Here is a 23,554-nt window from a genome sequence, read left to right on the forward strand (position 1 = left end):
TCCCCCAAACATGTAAGCATGTTTGGGGTGAAGCAGCAGGAGGAGGAGAGAGAACAGCCACAGGGCACTGAGGCTGAAGTGGCGAGGAGGACCCAGAGGGCAATGGTAGCACAGACCAGAACAATGCATTTCCTCAGATGTCTGCAAAGTCTCACGTAGAGGAGCACCCAGATCTGGGGAGATTTGGGGTAAGGTTTTCCCTCAGCACAGAGCTGTCTAAACCCTTTCTGATTGCCCTGGACTAGGACATCAGCAGTCAAGAGCCCCAGAGGCTGGCAGGATGAAATTAACAGACCTCCTGATCTTTTTTTTTTTTTTTTTTTTTAATAAAAAAAAAAAAAACAACCTACAACAAACGCTTAAGAAAAAAATGATAGAGCAAGATGCCAGTCTTTACATCAAATAGGTCACTCTTTGCTTGGAGCTCATTTGCCTTGCAAATACTCTATTGTTACATTCTGGGTCCCTCCCTACTCACTTAAATGACTAACTCCACCCCAGAAAAGAACTTGTGCCGAAATTGCTGGAGGAGAGGCAGATCCTGCCCCTGAAACCATGGGGCCTGTCAGCTACTCATCAGAGACCTATGACTTGGTGAGTTGGGCCTGGCTTTGCTTGTTTGAGAGGACAACTGGGGAGAGCGGGTAAAGCTGGGGTGGGCTGAGAGACCTGGCTTTGATGTCACCATCTTCTGATCCCTCCCATTAGGAGAGAACCCAAGCAATAACTTACGCCGGTGCAATCAGACCTTGCATCCCTTAATTCTGGATTCGAGGGATGAAGGGACTGCAAGAGACATGACTGCATTTGCGGGGAGCTGGTGCAATGTCACCGCAGGCACTGCAGTCCAGGGGCACAAGGTGTTCCCCTGCAGAAAGCTGCACGATGAGCGGTGGCGACTTTGAGCTGAGGTGTTGTGGTGGGCACTGAGCCCCAGCACTGTCCCCTCAGGGGCACCCAAACCCCAGCTCCTGGCAGAAGGGCCTGGAGAGCCCAGCCCACACACCTCTGCCCCTTGCTGCCCCGCTCCTGGCACAGCCGTTCTGGGTGACACAATGTGGGTGAAAAGCAGGCGTTCAGAGCCCATTTATACCAACCTTCAGTGGTATAGATGACTGTGCGTAGTGTGTGAAGCTCTAGGACTCTCCTCTAGTGCCTTTAACAGGAATACCAAAGCAAGCCCCAGTGCTCTCTCTCCACATGTGAAAAACCTTCCCATGACTACGTATTCCCACCCCTGCCATCCTTCTCCATGAACAGGCTGCCTGAGTCTGCTGTGAAGGGAATACATGGTGTATTTACAGGAGGGGAATTTGAAAGCGTAGAAGATAAATTGCAAATACTTCTTCTAACTGGGAGTGATGACACCAGACATTTAGCCCTGTAATTTTCTGCGCTAAGCTTGCAAATGAAATACAGCAGCTGTACCTTTGAGAGCATATTGTGCTATCCAAGGGGGTATCCACAGCAGTGCTAGCATTAGCCAGGTTTTCAGATGTTGCAGCTCAGAATTTCTGTTTTCTTACAAAGGCTCTCTGCAGCAGACCTCAGGTTTTGTTTATTTTCTATTCCAGAGAGAAATTCTGGATTTAATTTTTTTACCAATTTTTCTTTCTCTCCTTTTTCCTATACATTATGGGAAGAGAGAGAAGGCTGGGGGTGGGACAGGCATTTCCAACCCTCCTTTTTTTTTTCAGTTCATCCAGTCTAAAAACCCATTGCAAATAGTGCTCGTGTCCTTTACAACTTTTTGCAGAAGGCACCTCTGTGACCTCTGCTGAAGTTCAGTGGCAGCACTGAAGCTTGCTAAGAGGTTAAAACTAAACTCCCTTTGCCATCGCTTTGTTGGTTCGTTCCTTCATCCGAACTCTCCCTTGGACTCTCTCCAATGACCAGGAAACCATCCACATCCAAGCGTGCTGTCTGTCCATCTGCACTGTGTCACTGACTACAAGTAAGCAGCTGCTGGTGGCAAAGTGCGTAGTTTTCTAAGGCAGGGAAATTAAACAGCACTGGGATTTGTTCTCTGGATAAAAAACTTAGAACCTTAGCTTAGCAATTTTACCTCTTTTGTGAATTATTTTAAGTTACAGAGGAGACCCCAGACAAGAGGAGAAACTCAGCTAGCTTTGTGACTAAGTGTGAACAGTCCCATGCCACAGCAGAAAGAGTTTTCTATCTTTTCTCAAAATTCACGTGGTTGGGAGTTTGTGACACGCGTTTCCTAGGAGCTTCTCAGGTTTCTCTTCCTCCCTGGAACTGACCACAGATCGCACATGAGCAGTGTCACATACGGTCTGGGGATGCCATATATTGGTGAGCTCAGTGCTTGCATCAACATGTCCAGAGAGATTTGCAAAAAAAAGACCTCAACGCTGTTCTAGCAAAGCAGCGACACAAAACCACATTAACAAGAAAGGCCCAGTTGACTGATAGAGCAAATGCAGAATGAAAACAACGGGAACATTTGCACTGAAAGGGCATTTATCTAAGTAGTTGCCCAGCAAGTACAGCAATAGCTTCACCTAATCTTTGCTACCCTATGGGACCAATTAGCTGTGTAACCTTGTGGAAAAGTAACGTAACCAAAATTATAGCCCCAATTCTCAATAGCAAGAAAATTTTGCCCACTTAACCTTCCTCGGCTGCAAACTAGAGAAAGAAAGAAAAAAAAAAAAAAGTTGAAGAAAGACCACTGAGATTGCTGCGAGGTCTCCTAAGGTGCCAAAGGCCAATTCTTGTTATAATGAGGCCAACTTGGCTCAAGAGGCAAAAAGGCACCTACATTACAGGAACATGGCATTTACTTATACGTTGGTTTCCCCAGTTCAACCACCAGAGAGGTGATGAGCAGAAAGTCTATCACAGGAGCTTGCTGAGCTGCACACTGACATGAGCAATTCCTGTTTTATGGCTTTGGGAATGAAATATGCTTCTGCTGGCCCTGGATGGGCTAGAAGGGAATGACTCACTTGAAAAATCCGTAATAGCGTACGGGCTGCTGCTCTTCTACAGGCAAATGGGTGATTGTTGGCAGTTGTGGGGAACTGAGAAAAGCAGCTGACATGCAGAGGAGACCTGCGTAATTTTGAGATGTGGGTTAGAGGGGAAAAGAGATTCCTAAGCAAATAGAGTGCAGGATTGTGCCTCCCCCTGCCGTGGCCCCAGGTGTGCATTTTACTGCTGAGTTACAGAAAAAAACTCCCCACTTTACTGTCACATTCCCCCTGCAGTATAGACATGTTGCTCGGGCTTTTACTCTATTGCAGGAGGGCTGTGTAGAGGTTGCTCACATGCAGCCCATTCACCCATCCCATCCCAGATCAGGCAGCCACCCGCTCCCAGTCTGGAAATGGAAGTCACAGCAGAGTCCCCAAAAGCCCTGGCTCATCATTCAGGGCATCTCCTACAGCTCTGGTCCCTGCCCTTCCCGTCTCAGCCTGGACTCTGCCTTTTCATCCTTTTCTATTCGTCTTCAACTCATCTCTGTCCGCTCCCACCCACACTCGGTGCTCGGAGATGCACACGAGAGGACGCCTGAGACACAGCTCTGTGCACACTTCCTCTGCCCGCAGCGAGTGGCTTACAGTAAGAGCCCTACCTGCCACCTTATCTGCAATCAGATGGTGGCTGATAGTGGCCTCTGCACCTCCGGCTCCGGCTCTAAGGTGATGCTGGAAACCGTTCTGCAGCCAAAGCCGTTCAACACCGCACATGCCACCCACCTGTAGGCATTGGCAGTGCTGGTGTGGCTCCAGGCTGTGCTCCAGCCAGTGGGCCCAGCCACTTCCCCTCGTTTCCTTTTTCCCTTTAAAACTAGAACTGTTCAGCCTCTCCCCAGCTAAGTTATTCGCATTCCCTTTGGGGTTTTCCAGCAAGATCACCACGGGATCCAGAGCAGCCCTGTTTGGTCCTTGTGCCAAACAGCAAAGGTTCTTCCTTTGGTTTTCTTTCTTAGGAGGTTTTCTTTCTTTCTTCAGTAGCAACCTCCAGTCTCATACCAGAAACGAGAAAAATAATTACTCTTTGGGCGAGCGATGTTCATGTTCCAAGGCTGCAGTCCCACTGTTACATTAGGTGAAGACAGCTTTGTGCGGGTGAGGTTTTGGGCAGGGAAGACGACTGCTAGCCCCCGAGGGAGCTAACTCTCAGCGCCTTTGGGAGAAACAGCACAGCACAGAAACAGCATGGGGGGCACGGAGCTGGCAGGGAAAGGGGACCCTTGAAAAAAGAGGCCTGGGGAAGGGTGTAAGAGCTGGGCAAACTGATTTTACACTTCCCCCAAGGGCTTGCTTGCCTTCCTAGCATCCCCTGCTTGAGGACCATCCCAGCCAGCTGCCTTTTGCATGTGCTCAGTAATACTCCTTAGACATCTGCTCCTTCACTGCACCCTTAAAGCCATGGAAGTGGTTTCAGCAACAGAGCAGTTCGAGTTGAGCGCTGCCACATCAGCTCTTTGCCCCCAGCCGGCTGCTTGCAGAGGCACACAGCACATCAGCAGAGGAGGCTTTTCACAGAGAAGAAACCCAGTCACCCTTTCCAGCTCGGTATAACGCAGAAGTTGAGAATATTTGCAGTCACTCGGCTTCGGAGCACACGCAGGGGAAGGGGGGGGAGTGGACAAAAAAAAAAAAAAAAAAAAAAAAAAGATCTAAAGCTGTTTAAAGCAGGGCCAGTATTTTTAGCTGGGAACTTCGGCTGATGAGGGAAGGAGCAGCAGGTGCAAACGGCTACAGCTGGCAGTGAAAGGTATGAAAGCAGCGAGCAGGGGCTTCCGCTGTGGTTGACACTGAAGTCTCGGTGCTGGTCTCCAGAGAGGGTGTGGGTGGGGGAGTGCACAACTACTGCTGCAGGGCTCTTCCCGTTTTGTCACGGATTTCTGAGCTTGCCACAAGCCTCCCAGGCTGCTCTTTTTCTGTGACAGCCTGCATCTGAGCCCTGTGCTGTTGTTAGCACCCAACCCCTGCCAAAGTGCCTGAAGACAGCGCGTGCCCACCATCTGCGGTAGCTCTGCCACACTTTCCTCACCAGGTATCAGCCCGGGGTCTGAGTGGCATTTCTCAGATTCCCTTTCTGGCTTTGACTGCAATTAATTCAGAACCACAAGGTTTACCAACAGACCAGATTTCTCTTTCCAGAACAATCACTGTGGCTGTGGCACCCCGCTGCCTCAGATGCGTTCACGCCTCACACCTGCCCTAAAACTTTCTCTGAGTGCATGTTAAGTGATGTCCAGCCTTGGCTGTTGCTGTCCCACCTTGCCTTGCTCGGTGGACGCTGCCCCAGATGGCTCCAAGGTCTCCAAGCTCAGAGCATGGCTGCGGTCAGAAACCAGTAAAGCAGCAGCTGCAATGGGGCCAGCAGCAGAGCACACGGGAGGCTGCCCCAAATCCGTGTGCTACGGCTGCTCAGCTGCACTCCAGAAGTGGAGGCATCAGGAGGGCAAGAAAAACGAGCAGTGAAACCTCCTTCCTACCAGGAAAGGGCTGAAGGGAATGGGATTGGTACATAAAGGGGTCAGGACAGCCTCTCCCCATGCTGCTGTCTCTCACGGGACCACAGCCATGAAACTGCCCTCCTGTAACCAGATTCTCTCTGTTCCCCAGAGCCAGGCGGAGCTGAGTGGTTACTACGAGTCTGATAACACAACCCCGTCTTTGGAGGGCTACTTCTGCTTCAATCCGGCCTCGTCTGTGGTCGGCAACCAGAGAGACCCGTTCAGGAAGGTCTTCATGCCCCTCATCTACCTGCTTATGTTTGTGCTGGGGACTGTGGGCAATGCCCTGGTCCTGGTCATTTTGGAGAGGTTCAAGCGGTCGCGCACAACCACGGAAAACTTCCTCTTCCACCTCACCCTGGCCAACCTGGCGCTGCTGCTCACCTTCCCGTTCAGCGTGGTCGAGAGCTTGGCCGGGTGGGTATTTGGGACTTTCCTCTGCAAGATCCTCAGCGCCGTCCACAAGATCAATTTCTACTGCAGCAGCATGCTGCTGGGGTGCATTGCGGTAGACCGCTACCTGGCCATCGTTTACGCCATCCACACCTACCGCAAACGCAGGGCTCGCTCCATCCACCTCACCTGCACGGCCGTCTGGCTCTGTTCCTTGCTCTTGACCTTACCCGATCTCATCTTCATGGAGGTCTGGACGGATGAGAGCAACCGCAGCATTTGCTATTTCCCCGAGATCGGGATTCACGGCAACAACGCGTGGCTGGCAACCCGGTTCCTGTACCACACCGTGGGTTTCTTTGTGCCCCTGCTGGTGATGTGTTATTGCTACATGGCCATCGTCCGGACTCTGTGCCAGTCCCAACGCCTGCAGAGGCAAAAAGCCGTCCGTGTAGCCATCCTGGTCACGGGCGTGTTCCTGCTCTGCTGGAGCCCGTACCACATCGTCATCTTTCTGAACACCCTCACCAAGCTGGAAGCCTTCACCAAGAACTGCGTCCTGGAGGACCAGCTGGACACGGCCATCATGGTGACAGAGGCCATCGGCTTCACACACTGCTGCCTCAACCCCATCCTCTACGCCTTCATCGGGGTCAAGTTCCGTAACGACTTCTTCCGTATCCTGCAGGAGCTTGGCTGCATAAGCCAGGAGACCCTACAGGAGATCCTGGAGGTGACCAGGAAGGGCAGCGGAATCGAGTCTGACAACACCACCTCTATCTCCACTTTCTAACTCAGACGGGCTGCCGCAGGGCAGAAATGACCTCTGGTGTGCCTGTTTGGTGGCACACGTGCTGTGGCCTCAGTCCTAAGTTTCACAAGCGTCCCCACCATTCTCTTTACTCCTCAGGAAACTGAGATCCGATAGCCATCCAACACCCAAATCCCACCAGATACCTTCCCTGGATCCTTCTGTTTCACATCCATTCAGAAATCTGTCTGGCAGCTGCTGGCAAACGCCTGATGGTCACACTGACAGGGCCGGATGAACGCAGGCAGGTTGAACCTGATACCACCACACCTCCCTCAAAAACAATTGACTGCGGGTGTCCTGTGCACAGAGCCAGACACAGGACGGGGTTGCCAGGGGGTAGGAAAAAAAAAGCCCAGCCAAGTCAAGGTGGAGTCATGTCAGTGAGCAAGCACTGAGGACAAAGATGAAGCAAGCTCCTGTTTCACCTGCTCAGGTCACTGGACAAGCCCAAAGGAAGCAGTGGGACTCAATTACCACGGCAGACAGAGTGAGGGATGCGAGCAGGGCCAGCAGGGGACACAGAGCTCATCCCAGTACCACAGGCACACGGTGCCAGTCTCTGGTCCTGCTGTGTGACGTCCTGCCGCCCGGTCGCTGATCTTCCCTGCACAGCTCGTGCCAGGAGGCTGCGTTGGGGACTCAGGACTTGACCGCCACAGATGCCTTTCCTGCCATCAGCCACATCCTTTCCCGTTCACTTGATCCATCGCACTGCTGTTCATAGAATCATTTAGGTTGGAAAAGAGCTCAAACACCATCAAGTCCAGCTGTTAACACTGCTACTCACAGCGCCAGTGAGCAACCAGCTGAAGAAAAGGCCTGACTACTCAAAAGCTTTCTTTTAAGGCAGGTGACTGTCTGGACAGATGGCTTCAGTCCTGTGACTGAGCACAGAGAGGATGAACCACGTCTTTAGGAGGCTGAAGGTGTCACTTTTTTTTTTTTTTGCAAGTGGTTGTACAGTGCTCTGTGGGTTCTGAAAGGAGGAGACCCATTACCTCAGCGTAAGGTAGGACATGGAAGGAAGGAAGAGCTGATTTGCATGATTTCTGTTTGGTTTTAGCAGGCCGAATGGGAACGTGCCATTTTGCTTAGCGCTGTGCTTTCAGATACTCTTGCTCTACCTGCATGCCTGGAGCCTTTAGAGGTTGAGTGCATCAAGGTTTACACAGAACAAACCTGAGCATTGATTTTGCCTTGAACCAGGAGTATCCAGCAACTGCCTGGATCAGGGCTTCTCAGGAACAAGCCGGTCCAAAACAAGAGTGGCAGCTCGTTAGTACACCACAACCAGCACGTAGGGCAGCCCAACAGACTCGTGTGGCCTGCTGCTTCCTCGTAGGCCTTGTCCCAGTAAGGTGTCAGCACACACAGCATTGCTTCGGTACGTTTCTGTTATTAGCTAAACACCACTTTGGCCTAAACGGAGTGATAGTCACACGGGAACGACCCTAGCCACCAGCACACATTAAAATTGGCTGTACCACTCTCACCTCACTGTTTATGCAAAGTTGGAGCAATGGCAGTGCTACTGCTGCAGCGGGGATTTTGTGCTAAAATCCCTTCTGAAGTTCAATCCCCTAGCAAAAAGCTCAGTGACAACCTAACCTCACCACAGCCAAGGGCCAGGCTGCAAAGAGCCATCATTAAGGAATGGGTCACTTCACTTCAGACTAGTCCAGCTCAGGCAGAGATCTGAATAAGTTGTCTACAGCTTCCGACATGACAAGAAAACTCCCCAAATGCGAGGCCTTTATAGAAAGAGCAGTCCCCATTTCCTGCAGCGCTGCGTCTTTGAAGCTGAAACCTTCAGGTAATGGTGACTGTGGCTGTCCAAGCACGAACAGCAGAGGAAGAGCTGCTCTTTGAAGCCTGCCCTTGCTGCCTCTACAGCTGTACCAGCGAATGAACCCGTGCAGACGTGTTGTAAACACCTCCCTAGCCCCAGCCTATGGGTCCTTACACAACCATTGAGCAGAGTGTAAACCCTTACAGCATTCACAGAGTAAAAGGAAAATCTACACACAAAACCTGGGTGAACAGATTACGCATCTACTGTTACTTTGGTGTTCGTGGTGTTAAACTTCTTGAAAGTTTACGAGAGCTGTAACAAACAAATAAAGTACTCTCTCTTCCCACATACGGTGCTTGTAAGCGTTTGCCTGCATTTGTGTCACTTTGAGAAGGGAAATGCACGTGCGAATGGAGTGGGTTGATGGCACGTTCCTGTCACGCATCCCCCTTTGTGCAGGGACCCACGAGCTCGCAAAGGGCTGGCAGACACAGAGGGTGGGCGCTGCTCCTGCAGCATCCCGCACGTTGGCTTGGGAGGGCCTGGGAGCCAGACACAGAGCTGGGGAGGGAGAACCCAGAGCAACCTCTGCCATTGCTGGGCTGTCCCCTGCCACTTTCCATCCCCACTGCACCCAGCCTGCTGTTTTTTCAGTTTCCCTGCTTCCTCTCACGATGACAGCTGAAGTGGGTATTCAGCAAGAGGCCCGCATCTGCAAGAGAGGAGGGAGCAGACAGCCCACAAGCAGGCCCGGTGCTCACCAAAGGGGCCACGAAACAGCTCCCAGAGCAACGTGCTGCTGCTCCCTCCTTCCTACGGAGTGACTGAGCTGCCCAGGAACTGCAGCTGGGTTGTTTTAGGTAGCAGAGACCCCGCTGTGCACGGCGGCCCTGAGGCTGTGGCAGGCAGCGGAGCGCACAGCACCAGGCACGAGGTGGGGAACGCATGAGTGGCCACGTGCCTGGGAGCGCTGCGGAGCCGGGGCTCTCCCCACAGCCCTGCACAGCCCCAAGGCCCCCACCCGCTGCAGCTCGCACCGAGTTTCATTTTCCTTATCGAACAACAACCTACGGCCTTCCCCCAGTCTCCCAGCGGGACACAAACGTTCGAGCATTTCAGCGTCCACGCTGCTGACTTGTGCATCTTCCTCAGCCTGGCTCTGGACATCGAGATCATAAAAATCAGAGAATATCCACTTGGAAGGGACCCATAAGGATCATCAAGCCCAACTCATGGCACCGCACAGGTCTGCCCAAAAATTCAGACCATGTGCCTAAGTGCACAGTCCGATCGCTTTTTAAATTCAGGCAGGATTGGTGCAGTGACTACGTCCCTGGGGAGCCCGTTCCAGTGTGCAGCCACCCTCTCTCGCTGAAGAACCTCTTCCTGACGTCCAGCCCAAACTTCCCCTGCCTCAGCCTGACACCGTGCAGACAGCAGGGGCAGCCAGACCTAACCCTAGGTCACCCCTGCACTCTGCAGTCCCGTCAGGACCTGGAGTTATCTCCGTGGTCCTGCCCAGCTGCCCCCCAGCCCTGGGCATGCCCACCTACCTGGGAGCGTCCCGTTGCACCTCATCCTGCCTACGAGGAGCTCCTCTCCTCTCAAACAGAGCAGCTACCTGACAGAAGAATATTTATATTGGGTCCAGCCGGGCTCCCTTATCAGCTCCAGCCTGCCACGGGTGGCATTAGCCAAGCTCCTGCAGGCACCACTGTGCTGTGCATGCCTGCAGAACCTCACACAGACCAGCGAAGACAGGCACAAGGTCAGGTTTTGAAATTTGTCTTTTTAATAAAAAGGCACCTATAAAACAGGTCAATACATTACAGGCAGCACAGATACCCAAAAACAAGCCTAAAAATTGTTTCAAATAAAAACCAATAAGATGTCTTCACATATTGTATTTATATATTTATATTTATATATATATTTATATAATGGTACAAAATGACTGGGGAAGTTTCTCCATGGGATGACAGAGAACAGGTCAGTCACCATTACCTCAATGTGAAAGCTAATTCCAGGTGTGTGATTATTTGATGTACTGAAAGATGCTGTTTCCCAACGTTTACTTTTCAGAGCCAGAAAAAAAAAAAAAAAAAAAAAAAAAAAAACAAACATTGCGAAGTCATGGCTAAAACATGGGCAAACCTTTTACCGTGATTAGGTGGAGTCAGTACACAGAACTCAAGCTGGGAAGCCGAGCAATAAACGACGAGACACGAGACTAGACACAGCTCACAGCAGCGGGTAGCCGGCCGATGGCACACTCTGCCCAGGTCTAACGAGGACTTGCTGTTACTTCGCTTCCAGAGAAGCTCCTGCCAGAAGTGCTGAGCTCGGGCACAGCGAGGAGCAGTGCCCAGGCAGAAGGTGCTGTGCACCTCGTCTCCCTGGGGTTCCCCCGTCACAGCAGTCAGGGTAGGGCTGGCTGGCTTCAGGGCAGGGGGATTTTGAGGAAGAGCCCCGACTGCTGCTCCGAAACCCACAGCCCGCAGCTGGAATAATGCCAGGATTTCCCTTTTGTGTACAGGCCTGCTGAGTCGAAAGGGTTTGCTTCCTAGGAATTTGTCACCCAAGGACAGGTCTTCCTCCTGCCATCAGGCTGCCCACGTGCAGGCAGCGGTGGCTTCTCCAGTGCTGCGGAGGACACAGGGACAAGGTGCTGCTGACAGGGGGACGCGGGGAGTCCCAGGCAACTTCTGAGTTGGGCTGGGTGGAGGGGACGACAGGGGAGGTACTGACAGGCAGAGATCTTAACTGGACCGAAAGAACAGCTGTCTACAGACAGACAAACAGAAAAAGCTTTTTTTTTTTAATATATAAAAAATATTATGGCTTTAAATTAACCGAGACTAGCTGGTGGGTGATGAGCAAGGTTCGGGGATGGCATCGGTATTTGGGTGTTTACGAGAAAATACCAGCAGCCAACACCCCAAAGTGCAGCCAAGGGAAGCCACAGCCTTTCAGGCTAGTCAAGCTAAGAAAAAGCTGCATCTGCTCGAGCCACATCCTCCCAGGTGAAACACACACCCTGAGAGGATGGAGAATCCAAGCAGCTACGATGTCAGGTCCGAAGCACACTTACTTAGCCCAGGTTGAAGACTATTCCTCTTTGCCCTAACTGCCAAGGCAGGGACGAGCACTTTCCAGGATTGTTCCTGGTTTGCCACTTTTTGAAAGCGATGCTCGGTCAGATCATAAACACCACGAAGCAGGAGACCAGAGTGAAGTTCTTCCTCAGATCCAGACCCACACTTCCAACCTAGTACCGCACTCTACAAACACCCCGACACGTCAAGGTATTCCTGATCAGACTTTGTGGCTAAATCTTGTTACAGATCCAATCAACGCAGACACTGGAGTGACATTTCACCCCCTGCCAGTCCTTTCTAACAGCTCGCAACACACTAAAAAGCTTTGCCAATCCCTCTCTACTTGACGACCTCCCCTTCTGAAAGCCTTCTCCTCCCTGCGGTTTCAAGTAGGGAAAGGTGAGCGCTGTTACAAGAGAGGTAGTATGCTAAGTCTGGCTTTGCAGAGATAATCCTCCAGCTGGTGTTCGTGTGGCAATCGAGTGCCCTGAGTTCACAGTGGGATACCCATAGGGTTCACCATGCTGGAACGCGGTCCCTGCAGAGATCCAGAGATCCTGTGTGTACAGAAGTGCATGTGCTTAACCCCACAGTCCCTTCAGTGGACAGACACAGGAAAAAAAAAAACACTGGTGCCATGTGCAGGAAGACCTTACAGAACGGAGGATGGGAGGGCGAAGCGCATCCAGACAAGCCTGAGTTGTTCAAATGGCTTCTGTCAGCCTCGGGATAAGAACCTCAGCCTCGGATGTCAGAAACACAGAGCAGCCCGTGACACACAGCAGCCACACAGCTGACACCACGCAAGACAACTCTGCTTCTGAGCTGGAGTATTGCGTGCAGGGACAGCTCACCTGCACCAGCTGGCCCTCTACAGTGCAGTACGGCGGGGCTGCGCCAGGTAGCTCGGGGCAAGATGGGACAAAAACTGCCTCTGAAAGCCTGGATGAGGAGCACAGGCAAGGGTGATGGGGAAGGAAGACCTGGGAGACCGTTCAACAGCAGAGGTAGAGGGGACACGTTGTGATCACGGCGGACGATGGGAGGGTGAAGGACTGGTGGGGGAAGGCTGTGAAAGGGCAGGGATCCTGGCTGGCCTCTCGGGAAGCACCAGGAGGAGCCACCCAGCTCCCCTCGCACCTCTCCCTGCGCGACCCTGCCCACGGGACGCACGGCGTGAAGGGAAAGGAAGAGACCAGAGGCGGCCCGGCTGGTCGAGAGCTTCAGGCCCAGCACCTGGTTATCTGCAGAGCCTGGATCCTCGCTGCTTCTCCAGCCAGCCAGCTGGCCTTCTCCCTTTCACAGCCAAAGCAGCATCCCCGTGGAGCAGTGACAGCGGGATCCCGAGGGGCTGCGGCCTCTGCCCGGCCAGCTGAGCGCTGCTCCAGTGCCTGGGGCCACAGCTCCGACCTCCCCAGTGGTCCTCAGTCACTGGTTGTGTTCTGGTGCTCAGCACAGACTCCACAGGGGCCTAAGATCTGCGTGAAACCGTACAACCTGCACATGCAAACCGCTCCGACGCATGAATGACACAGGTTTGACAAAGAGTCACTCCATAATGAAATCTCTCGACGCCCCGTGCACCCTGGGGGATCCTCCTGCCTCCCCCAAGGAGAGCTTTCAATCCTTGTACACTGTTGCCTTCAGCATGTTTTTTGTTCTTTTTTTTTTTTTTTTTTTTTTTTTTTTGTTAAAACATGTTTTGAGGCTTCTATTAAAACACAGAAATACAGAACAATTAAAAACCAGCACAAGTTTTGCCTTTCTCAGCGACCTATTTACAGCTAGTTCCAAAAACCCTCTTGCGCATTTTGGTTGCTTTAAAGGAAAAAAAATAAAAAGGAAAAAAGGAAAAAAAAGGAGAGAGAAGGAAAAATTAAAAAAAAAAAAAAAGAAAGAAAGAAAAACACTTGAAGGAGGAAAATGATAAATGAAAACTTTACAAACTGCCACAGGGTCTGGAAGTCCCTGGACAACACACAGGGTTCAAAATTAACAGCCCCACTCCCGCTCCCAGTCCCTCCACCCTCCCCTTTCCCCTCAAAAAAAAAAAGGAGGAAAAAAAAAAAAAAAGAAGAAAAAAAAAAAAGAACAATTCACATCAAGTTTACTGCACGTGTGGTTTTCTGTAGAGAGGCAAATCCGATATGAAAAGCATCCCACTTGGTGTCCTCCACTGGCATTTGGCCCCAACCCGCCCCCGACGAAAGGTTTAAAAACGTCTGTACAACCCGGCCCCCCCCGTGCTCAGAAAGGCAGGTTTGCCATGTTCCCCGGCCCGGGGATGTAACTCATTTGGCTGTCCAGGGACACGCTCCTCTGCCTCATCTGGTGCGTGACCATTAGGTTCTGCTGCGGCGGGGGCCCCATGAGCGAGCCCTGAGGTGACATCATGTGTCCCGTCTGGGCGTACATCTCCCCCGACACGGACATGCTCCTCTGCTTGGCCTGCATCAGCATGAAATTCTGCTGGGCCATCAGGCTCTGCTGCGGAGACATCATGCCCTGGTGCATGCTGTTGGCCATCATACCCTGCTGGGGCGGAATGCCTGTCCTGCCCAGCATGGGCACTTGTCCGGGATGGCACATGGGCATGCCGAGTCCCCGCTGCACGCCCTGCTGCCCCGGGAGGCTGGGGGCGTTCATACCTGGCCGCACGGGGGGCTGCTCAGCCATCATGTTCTGCAGGTTCATGAGGTGGAGGTTGGAAGGCTGCGATTTGGGTGCTTGGCTGTCGCTTTTGGGGAAATACTGCAAGGTGCTGCTTGGTTTCTCCGAGGGGATGATCCTGGAGAGGTCGAACTCGGGGATGCCGGTGGGCGTGGGGCGGATGACCTCGCTGAGCTCGGGGTCGTTCAGCACCGATGCCACCCCGGGGAGCACGGCAGGGTAGGTCTCGCCGATCCGTGGAGGGATGTTCTTGCCCATGATGTGCTGCTGAGGGGGCATCTGGCCGGGCTGCTGGGCAGGAAGGTCGTCGGGTGGCAAGGGCATTCCCGGGGGGTAATGCTGCTGCATGCCGGGGCCGCCTGCCCCGCCGGGGACCATGGGCATGCCTCCTGCAGGAGACTGCATGGCGTTGTGGGGCTGCTGCATGCGGGGGAACACGAGCTGGTTGGAAGGAATCATCTGCGAGCTGTTTGGCACGGGGCCGCACTGCTGGTTCAGCGAGTCCTGGGGCCCCGGGGGCAGCATCATGGGGTTCGGGGGGGGGACGCCTGCCCCCGCTGCACTTGGGTGCATAGGAATGTTGGAGCCCAGAGGGTTTGGGGAGGACATCATGGAGGTAGGGGGTGGTTCGTGGGAGAGGGGCTGCTGACCAGGCAGGTTCATTCCCATGGGGCTCTGAGAGGATCCAGGTCCCACGGAGTTTAAGTGCAGTTGATTTGTCTGATTCCCTGTCACACCTAGGGAGGAGAAAGAAAAGGAGAAGGGAGTTAACTCTGCCCACAGACCTCTCCGGGCTGCAAAATCCACACCCTGTGTGAGCTCGCTTTGCTCTGCTGCTCCGAAAACCCCAAGCAAGGGGATGCAAGAAGAACGCAAAGCATCAACATCAGAAAAAAGTGCTCCAAATCCAGCTCCCTAAGCCCAGGAACAGCAGAGAACTATTTCAATTTTGGCCACTGCAGTGCTGTCAGCCAGGACTTGGCCACCACTAGAAGCTCCTGCCGGAGAGACAGGTGATATGGCAAGGCCTGGCTGGGAGCAGCTTGGTTTCAGGGATGTTAACAGAACACACAGCTGCAATTCATGTGGATTTGTAGTTCTTATGGCCAGCTAATTTTATAGTCCCAGATGGCTCGGCGTGTTGAAACAGCTCTATGGGGACAGCAGGATCTCAGCAGGGTGCCTGGAAGGCATGGAGGAGTGACCCTGCACCACTGCCTAGCCCTCCAGCAAGCTCCTGTGACCACACACGGCTGGGTGGTGGCAAGGAGGAACAAGACAAGCGTTGGCTGCCCAACACAAGTGCTGTCCAGGAGGGAGGAATGTGTTCATCGACACAGCAGAGCGAACAGGGCTTGCAGAGGGGTTCAGTTTCAGAGGCAGCACATGCATTTGCATGCCTGCGGTCAAGCTAAGTGACTTCTTAGCAAAGAGTCAACACGTTGATTTTTCATTTTGAAAACCACCAAAAATATTTACCAGACAGCTTTAAACTCCAACCCCAAGTGGTACAGCCTGCTGGAATTCCCCTTCCCTTTCACGCTGGTCACCAGATGACGAAAGCCAACCATTTGTCTAGCTGTCCTCATCGGTGCCACCAGCTAGTGAAGCATGTCTGGCTGCTGCTTACTGAAATCACAACTGTGCTGAGCCATAGCCTTGCTCGTGCAGGCACCTGGCTCTGCTCACAACCACCAGACCCCCAAGCCTGGGGCTGAGTGACCTTGTCTTGCTGCAGAAAAGGGAACGCAACTTGTTATTGCCTGCTTCAGCTGTACAACTGCTCTCTTCCAGCTCATCCAGCCCATCAGACCTGTGGACAGCAAAATCCCTCATCCCCCCAAAGGCCAGCCCTGCAGACACGTACCTGACATGCTCCCCGGGGGAAGCATAGGCCTGTCTGGCAGCAGCTCGTCGTCAGAGGTGGCAATGGTTTTGATGGCATTGTGGTAAAGAGGCGTGGAGCTGGGCATAGCGTACTTGGACATCTGAGACATCATCAGGGAAAGGGGGTTCTGGGAGGGGGATGGATCCGGGGAGGAAGTAAAAGGCATATTGGGGTTCATGGTGCTAGAGGCTGGTTGGTTACTGGCTGGTGCCGAAGAACTGCTCCTGGGCCCAGAAGGGAGAGAACCTGCAAGAAAGAAAGAGACAGCTCAGTACTGCCCACGTGCTGGGGCTTCCTCCTGTCAGACAGCAACCCCATCTCCTCCTTACGATGGCAGCCGTCAGAGAAGGCTGCAAGACAGCTGGCAAGGCCCGGAGCCCTCCAGCCTCAGAGGAGGCTCATGCTCCAGCACCGTCATGGGTTTCCACTTCAAACTGCCCGGCTTCCCAACTCAGACACAGAGCACGAGCTGCTGCTGAAGAAAAAAGTTGTTCCATTTGCCCTTCCATCTACTCAGAAAGGCCCTATCCAGACGCCTGGGGGAAAAAATCTCCATAAAAAGTAAGGGCACACACACACAAATGTCTTCCCATGCCTGCGGTCAGGAAAGAAATACCATGGGGAGAAACAGCCTAGCAAAAGGGTGGCAAAATGCTAAGACAGATGACAAAACTACAGTCCTCGAATCATCCCGATGCAGGGCATCGCTCCCATGGCACGAGACTAGAGCTGGCAACGTGCTCACAGCCCGACTGAGCAGGCTGGGTTTGTGGGATGGAAACCACGGGAGCAGAAGGTGACAGTGCTGATCCTAAGGAGCCTCTGGTCGCAGAGCGCTCGTTGCAGGACCTGGGATGTCCACACACCCGCCAAAACCACGCACGCCCCCACACAAGACAGCAACGTACCCTGATCCAGTCCTGCCATGGAAGCAGAGGAGTTCATGCTGAGCGGCTGCTTGCTCTGGGTGACTCCTGGGCTGGGCAGCGTGGCTTTGGGAGACGGCACCCAGCCGGGGGAAGGAACAGCCATGGAAGGGGACTTCAGGCGGCTTGGCGAGCCCGTGGGGGACCGGACGTTAAGTGAGGAGCTCATCACCTGGGGGGATTTAAGGGGGCCGGACTGGTTAGAAGGCGGCATGCTGACCATCTGTGAGGGCGTCTGCGGGGACTTGAGGTTGGCAGAAGGGGAGGTGACCAGCGGTGAATGCACTTGGCTGAGGGTGGGGGACTTGAGGTGCCCCATGCTGGGGGAATTCATCTGGCTGATGTTGATGGTGAGGTCGGAGGGCCGGCGGCCCAGCCCCCGGGAAGGTGCTGGATGCATGTTGGCCAAGTTGCCCCCTTGTGCGGGTGGAGGATTGGTGGCTGGAGGCAGAGGGATGTGGCTGAGTCTGGTGGTGCCGCTGATGCTCCCCACGGGCATGGTGCCCTGCTCAGGGCTGAACATGTCTGAGGTGCTGCCCATCTCCTGGGACATGTTGGGGTAAGGTCCTTGCCCGCTCGAGAAGCCCTGCTGTCCTTGGCTGGGGAACTGGGAGGGAATCACCATTTTCTGCGCCCCCCCCAGCATGGCGTTGCCGTTGCCGTTCTGAGCCCTCACCCTGGCCAGCTCCTCGGGGCTCATCCCCTGGTGGGCCATCATGTCAGGGCCCCTCATCTTCTGCGACATCATCATCTGCTGCTGGGGGGTCATCTGCACGTTGAGGTTCATGTTCATGTTCATGTTGACATTCATGTTCATGTTGAGGTTGCCGGGGCCCATGGGTGCATCCATGTCCCGAAGGCCCGACTGGCTCATAGGGGGGCTCAGCATCCCCCGCGTGCCTGCAAAATCCATTCCCATCGGGGCACTGCTCAGGCTGTCCCCCGTTATCTGCCCAGCAAACATGGATTGATCCATCTGCCTGTGAGCTTGTATCATCCTCTCCATCTCCATCCCCTGGCCCATGGAGTTGCTGGACATCCCCATGGGCCTCTGCATTGCGACCGGGCGTTTCTCCATCAGCTGGTGCCTCAGGATCTCCTCCCTGGCACGGGGATTCATGAACCTTTCAGGGTCCCCTTGCCCCGATGGGTACGGCAGGGAGCCTTGCGGAAAGTTCCCAGGGCCTCCCATAGGAGGCAGATCATCGCTCCATCCCATGCCAGGCCTGACCGGCCTCTGCATAGCATTCATGGGCCCAAGAGCATCCAAGGACATGTTCTGCATCCCTCCAAAGCCAGAGACTCTCTGCATTTGATTTCCAGGGAACCGTGGCCCTGGGAAGGGCGGCCCTCCCCTTAGCTGCATAGGGTCCTGCACGTCTATAGGACCCCGCAGCTGGCCGCCCATCCCTGGTGGCCACTGCTCTCCAGGCTTGCTGTGGTAAGGCGGCGGGGGCCCACGCATCATCATGCTGCCCATAGACTGTGGGATCATGATCTCCTGCATGGGCCGCCCGTGGATGCTGATCTGCTCCTCTTTCCGGCGCTTCTCCTCGTAGTACTCTTCCTGCAGCTTCCTCCAGGCGACTTGCTCTGGTGTCAGGCTGTCCTGGTTCAGCCGCTGCATCATCATGTTCATCTGCTGCCCCATGTCAGTGCCTGGATGGTGGGGGACCTCATGCTCCAGGCTGGGGCCACCGAGGCTCTGGGTCTGCGAAATCATGGACTGCAGAGGCTCTTCGTACTTCTTCATGCTGGCAGGGGGTACGGGAGGCTGGGCAGGGGCAGCCTGGGGCTGAGGGGCAGTGCCACCCTCCCCTGCAGTTTGGCCAGACTTCAGGAAGGGCTCAGCCTCCCCACTGCGCAGCAGCAGGCGCTCAATGTCCCGCAGGGTCTGCAGAGAGCGCTCGCGGTGCTCCAGCTGCTCCTTCGAGAGCCCCTCGGAGTTCATAGGGTTTCTGGGGCCCAGGCCTGCCTGCCCGTTCCCCTGCATCCCTGAGCCTGGGCCCTCCCCGAGGAGGCTGGAGCTGGGTGTAGCCGAGTCCACTTGCCCAGGCTGCATGGTGTTGGCAGATGCAGTGGGCGTATTGGGGTGGTTATTCCCGGGCTGGTTGCTGGCACTGTTGTTTCCCAGAGAGTTGGGAGTCAGATCTCTCCGGCCATCTTCACTTGTCCCTTCCTGGGGCAGGCTGCTGGGTGCAGGCAAAGCTGTTTGACCGATGGACTGAGGCGGAGGAGGCGGCTGAGGTGGGGGAGGCTGTGGCTGACTAGCTTGAGGTGCTGGTGGCTGGGTCTGTGGAGTGTTGGCAGCAGGGGGGTTCATCGGAGGCTGCTCAGCAACCCCCAGCACTTTATGAGCTGGCGCCTGATAAAGAAAAGGGAAGCCAAAGTGAGCAGGAAAAAAAACTGTGCGTGGTCTTCCCCATACCCTCTAAAGGAGACTACGCTGTCCCAGAAACGTGCCACACGGCTGCTCTGCCTTCGTTCCTCGTGGGGAAGAAGCAGGCCCTCTCGCATGCTCTAGAAATCCACAGTTCTGTGTTCTGCCAGCGTGGCTGCAGGGCCACACGCCATGCCCCATCCCAAACTCTTCACAGCTTACAGCAACCAGGACTCACTCTGAAGAGGTTTCAGAGAAAAGCAGCTTCCCACACCACTGAAAGGGAATTCTGACGCCCCCCTTCCTTCACAGCTGAGTCAGGAGCTGGGAGAAATGGCCATATCAGAAGGGAAGGGTCAGCAGCACATGCCAACAGGAGCGTTTGGTCCACAGTTGGTATACCTGGTCTAACTTTGCCCGCGGGACGTTTTGCTGATGATAGGCCAGAATGGAGTCAGCTCGGCCCTGCAAGACAGCTTCCGCAGCTCTGGGGAGAGAGAACCAACCGCCCAAGGTCAGACATTGAGCCCCATCCCAGGCCCCTGGTGCCACCTCCTCTCTTCAGCCCTACGGGGAAATCTTAGGAGGCAAATGAGCAGGGAGGATAAGCTCAGAGTCCCCCCACCTGTCCTGCACAGGCCACGGTGAGGTTCTCTCACTGAAGACCACTTGCCTTGGAATTTGCACCTTCCCATGTGCTGTGCTGGGCCCTCTGCTCTGCTTTGTGCCTGTTGTTCCACGCTGCCTTAAGGGTGGCTTGTTGCCAAAATGCTCTGGGATCTAGCACACAGAATCTGTGAGCTAACAAGCTGGACTCCGCGGCTGAGGTAACGCAGGGCAGAAGTGAGGAAACGAGTGGCGACCACCGAGTGTTGCATGGCACTCCCTGTGACACCCCAACCCCCTGGATGCTTCTGAATCAGTTCAGCAGCTCACACTGCTTTGGGCAAAGCTTCAGTTAGATGCTGACTAGATATACCCTATGGTGAACACCACAGAAAGCAGCGCTAGACGTTGCTGAGAGGAAGTGTGCACAGAAGGCAAAGTTTGCCCATGAGCAGTAGCTGCCAGCAAACTTCCTGAACCCCAGCAGGGACCCACTCTGCGTAACTGAACGGAGCCAGACACGTTTCTCCAGCCCTCCTGGAGTCAAGTGCAGTACACAGCAGGCTGCTGTGCCTGGCCAGTCCCACAGGAGTGGAAGGTACCAGGGTTTCCTGCTTACGTGTTAGCAAGGTGCGTTGTGAAGACGTAAACGAACTGCGAGGGCTGCTTTCCTGCTCCGCTGCCTCCACCTCCTGCACCGTCCGACCGTAAGCCCGGGGCAGCACCATGAGGCGTGCTGGAAGAGCTGCTCTCGTTCAGGTTTGGCAACGGGTTGGACCCTGGGCCAAGCTGCGAGGCTGTGGACATCGCAGGGTCTGCTACATTACAATCTGCGGGAGCACAGGAGTCGAGTTAGTAAAGGCAGCACAGCAAGGGAACCAGGGCAGTCTTTGCCAAATGGCACCGCTGTCTGCGCCAGGAGGATTAACAAAAGGGGTGCAGGGCAGGAGGAAGGCTGGAGCAGCAGCCCTCAGCCGCAGCAGAGGGATCAGTCTCTGCGTAAAGGCCACGCCACTGCAGAGCTGGGCATAAAAATGCCTCTCGGTGTCAGGGCGCTTCTCTTCCTCGAGTCACAGAGGAAAAGCCACGGGCCCGGCACCCTGAGCTCCTGACACCGGCAGATGGCAGCACCCACCCAGCAGTCCCAGGCGTGGGGGTGTCCCCAAGCACCCCAGGGGCGCAGTTTGGGTCTCCCCTTCACCTCAGGGCGAGGGGTCGGGCTCACCTCAGCTCCCTTCCCACGGCCGTAGCTAGAGACAGATGGGTGAGCAGCGGAAAGAAGGGCTGCTTTTCGCCAGTGCTAATCATTAATCATCATCAATCATTAAACAATATTCCCAATTCATATTAATAAGCACCATTCATGGCTTTTCCTCTTGCATGGCCCCATACACACACGCTCTGCTTTCACCAGGGCCCTCCCTGCAGACCCCCGGGCACACCAGCAATCTGTCACAAAGCAGCAAAGAGCAGAGACACCACTGGAAACCTGCCGGGGGGAGACACAAACCCCTCCAACCCACTGGAAGAAGTGATTTGGGGAAATATCTTGGAGAAGATGGCACAAAAGCCCCCCTCAGCTTGGTGGCATACACGTCTGTGTTTTGCATCCACCACGGCCCTTGGGTGCCGCCAGGCCCTGCCCTGTGGCCTTTTCAACACTTAAACAGGTCTCACAAAAATATGAAAAGCAACTTTTTTGTGGGCAGATAATGATAGAACAAGGGGGAATGGGTTTAAGCTAAAAGAAGGGGGATCTAGATTGGGTATTAGGAGGAAATTCTTCACTCAGAGGGCGGTGAGGTGCAGGAACACGATGCCCGGAGGAGCTGCGGATGCCCCATGCCTGAAGGCATTCAAGCCATTTCATGATTCTGTGAAATATTCTCCCTGCTGCAAATTGAAAGTAAGCTGAATCCTAAATGCAAAATATCCGAGAGTTTTGACACGTTTAGAAAACAGGAGAGACCTGTGTTCTGCTGCCCAACACCCTCACGAAACACACACATTTGCTGACTCACTGCAATATCAAACTGCCACACCAGGGAGAGTGCTGCTTCCAAAGAGAAACAGACATCTTTTTTTCTAACATCTTGAACTCTAGTGGACAGAAGAGATGGAAATTTAAGCGACTAGACGTGGAAGCTCACAAAACCTTTATACCTATAAAATTTCCAAGCATCATCCTAGGCTTTAGGAACAGCTGGGCTTCAACTCATGGCTGTGGCTGGAAGTGGAAGAGCTTCCTGAACACCTTCGGCGAGCCCAGCTTTGCCTGAAGCACTGCTGAAACACCAACAGCCTCTGCAGCCTCAGATGCCTTTAGACCACAGCTGCAGAGACCTGGGTGTGTGTTAGCTGATCCAACAAGGGCAATGCACGTGGCGTGGCCTGGCTGCCACCAAGGCAAGGGTAGGCCCTGTGTGTGTGAGCAGTGGCACATGTTTAAGCCAGGCACGTTTTCAAGATGACAATTCTGTGCTGTTAGAGGGGCCAGTGTGATGCACAACATAAACACCACCCTCAGCACCTTCCCCCTCCAGCATTTCCGTGGCATCTCAGTACAGAACAGCTTCCACATCTCAAACCACAACGCTCTCACAGCACAACGGCCTGCCACCACACACTGGGAGAGATTTGGCTTTATTTAAGCTTCTGGGTGGGCGAGGGTGGGCACTCACTGTGTGCACTGCTGATGGGCTTGTCGTCTTCCTCGCTGTCTGGTCCCGAGCACCATTCGTCCCCGCTGTACGGCTGCTTCCTTTCCAGCACACACCGCCGCTTGCTGCGGGGAGCTACCTCACCTGTGGAAGGACACCACGATCAGAAGAGCTGATCTGAAGAGACTTGTGAGGGGCTGGGGCTCTGCTTAGCTGCGTGCCACACGCCGGATCACCTTGGGAAGCACAAGGTGCAAGGGCCAGGCTCATCAGCTCAGAGCTCACCAAAGCCCAGGCTCACCGACCACGTCCCACAGCTGGCACTGAGACGCTGTCCCCTGCCAAGGGCCACCCTGGGCATGGTGTGCCAAGCCCCTAAACAGCAATGGGATGCGCTGCTGAGACACAGCCTCCTCTATTCTGAGCGCTGTACCAGGGCTGCAGCACGATACCTCCCCCAAAAGCCTTGGCTGCAGGGGTGGGAGGCCCAGGATGAAAGCCCCTCAGCAGCATCAGTGCCTGGCCTGTGCACTGCTCACAGGAAGCCTCCTGCAGCCCTCGTTCCAGCTGAACTGCTACCCCACAGCCGCTCACAGCAGCTCCAGGCTGAGGCTGAGGGTGGCAGCAGCTCTGCTGGACCCAAGGATCATCCTGCAGCCACAGCCCAGCTCACCAAAGGAGGCAGAGCGCTGGCTGTAGTGCTGCCAGGAGAGCAGAGTCAGTACCAGACTGGCTGCCATTCACAAAAACTCCAAGTCTAGCACAACAGACAGGCAGGGAGCTGGTTAGAGGGCTGCTGGTTTCCTCCCCTTTCTCTTGCTAGCTCCAAG

At 54.3% G+C, this 23,554-nt stretch overlaps 2 protein-coding genes across 4 annotated transcripts in view; one reads left to right on the plus strand and one right to left on the minus strand.

Annotated features, from left to right (window-relative positions):
* The first annotated feature begins 471 nt into the window (after positions 1 to 471).
* Positions 472 to 8,847, plus strand: CXCR5 (C-X-C motif chemokine receptor 5). The gene is made up of 2 exons (XM_084495430.1): positions 472 to 594; positions 5,607 to 8,847. Exons 1-2 carry the CDS (start codon positions 556 to 558, stop codon positions 6,681 to 6,683), a joined length of 1,116 nt encoding a protein of 371 aa, XP_084351556.1. The 5' UTR covers positions 472 to 555; the 3' UTR covers positions 6,684 to 8,847.
* Positions 8,848 to 13,670: 4,823 nt separating this feature from the next.
* The window catches only part of BCL9L (BCL9 like), a 42,708-nt gene continuing 32,824 nt past the window's right edge, over positions 13,671 to 23,554 (minus strand). For 2 of the 3 annotated variants that reach the window (XM_084495788.1, XM_084495787.1), the window contains exons 3-8: positions 22,746 to 22,868; positions 20,684 to 20,894; positions 19,861 to 19,945; positions 17,061 to 19,443; positions 16,132 to 16,398; positions 13,671 to 15,001 (exon numbers count right to left, since the gene is read on the minus strand). In XM_084495788.1, the coding sequence (XP_084351914.1) occupies positions 13,842 to 15,001; positions 16,132 to 16,398; positions 17,061 to 19,443; positions 19,861 to 19,945; positions 20,684 to 20,894; positions 22,746 to 22,868 (4,229 nt within the window). In that variant the 3' untranslated portion in view covers positions 13,671 to 13,841. Of the gene's footprint in view, positions 15,002 to 16,131; positions 16,399 to 17,060; positions 19,444 to 19,860; positions 19,946 to 20,683; positions 20,895 to 22,745; positions 22,869 to 23,554 lie in introns of those variants that run through there. The other variant, XM_084495789.1, reaches the window with a different exon arrangement.

The sequence above is a fragment of the Aythya ferina genome (genome assembly GCF_964211825.1).
Source record: "Aythya ferina genome assembly, chromosome: 22".
In the NCBI taxonomy this organism is placed as follows: domain Eukaryota; kingdom Metazoa; phylum Chordata; class Aves; order Anseriformes; family Anatidae; genus Aythya; species Aythya ferina.

Coding starts and splice junctions, on each gene's coding strand:
- CXCR5 (XM_084495430.1), top strand. CDS start 556: ATGGGGCCTGTCAGCTACTCATCAGAGACCTATGACTTG. Junction 595..5,606: donor CATCAGAGACCTATGACTTG/GTGAGTTGGGCC, acceptor TCTGTTCCCCAG/AGCCAGGCGGAGCTGAGTGG.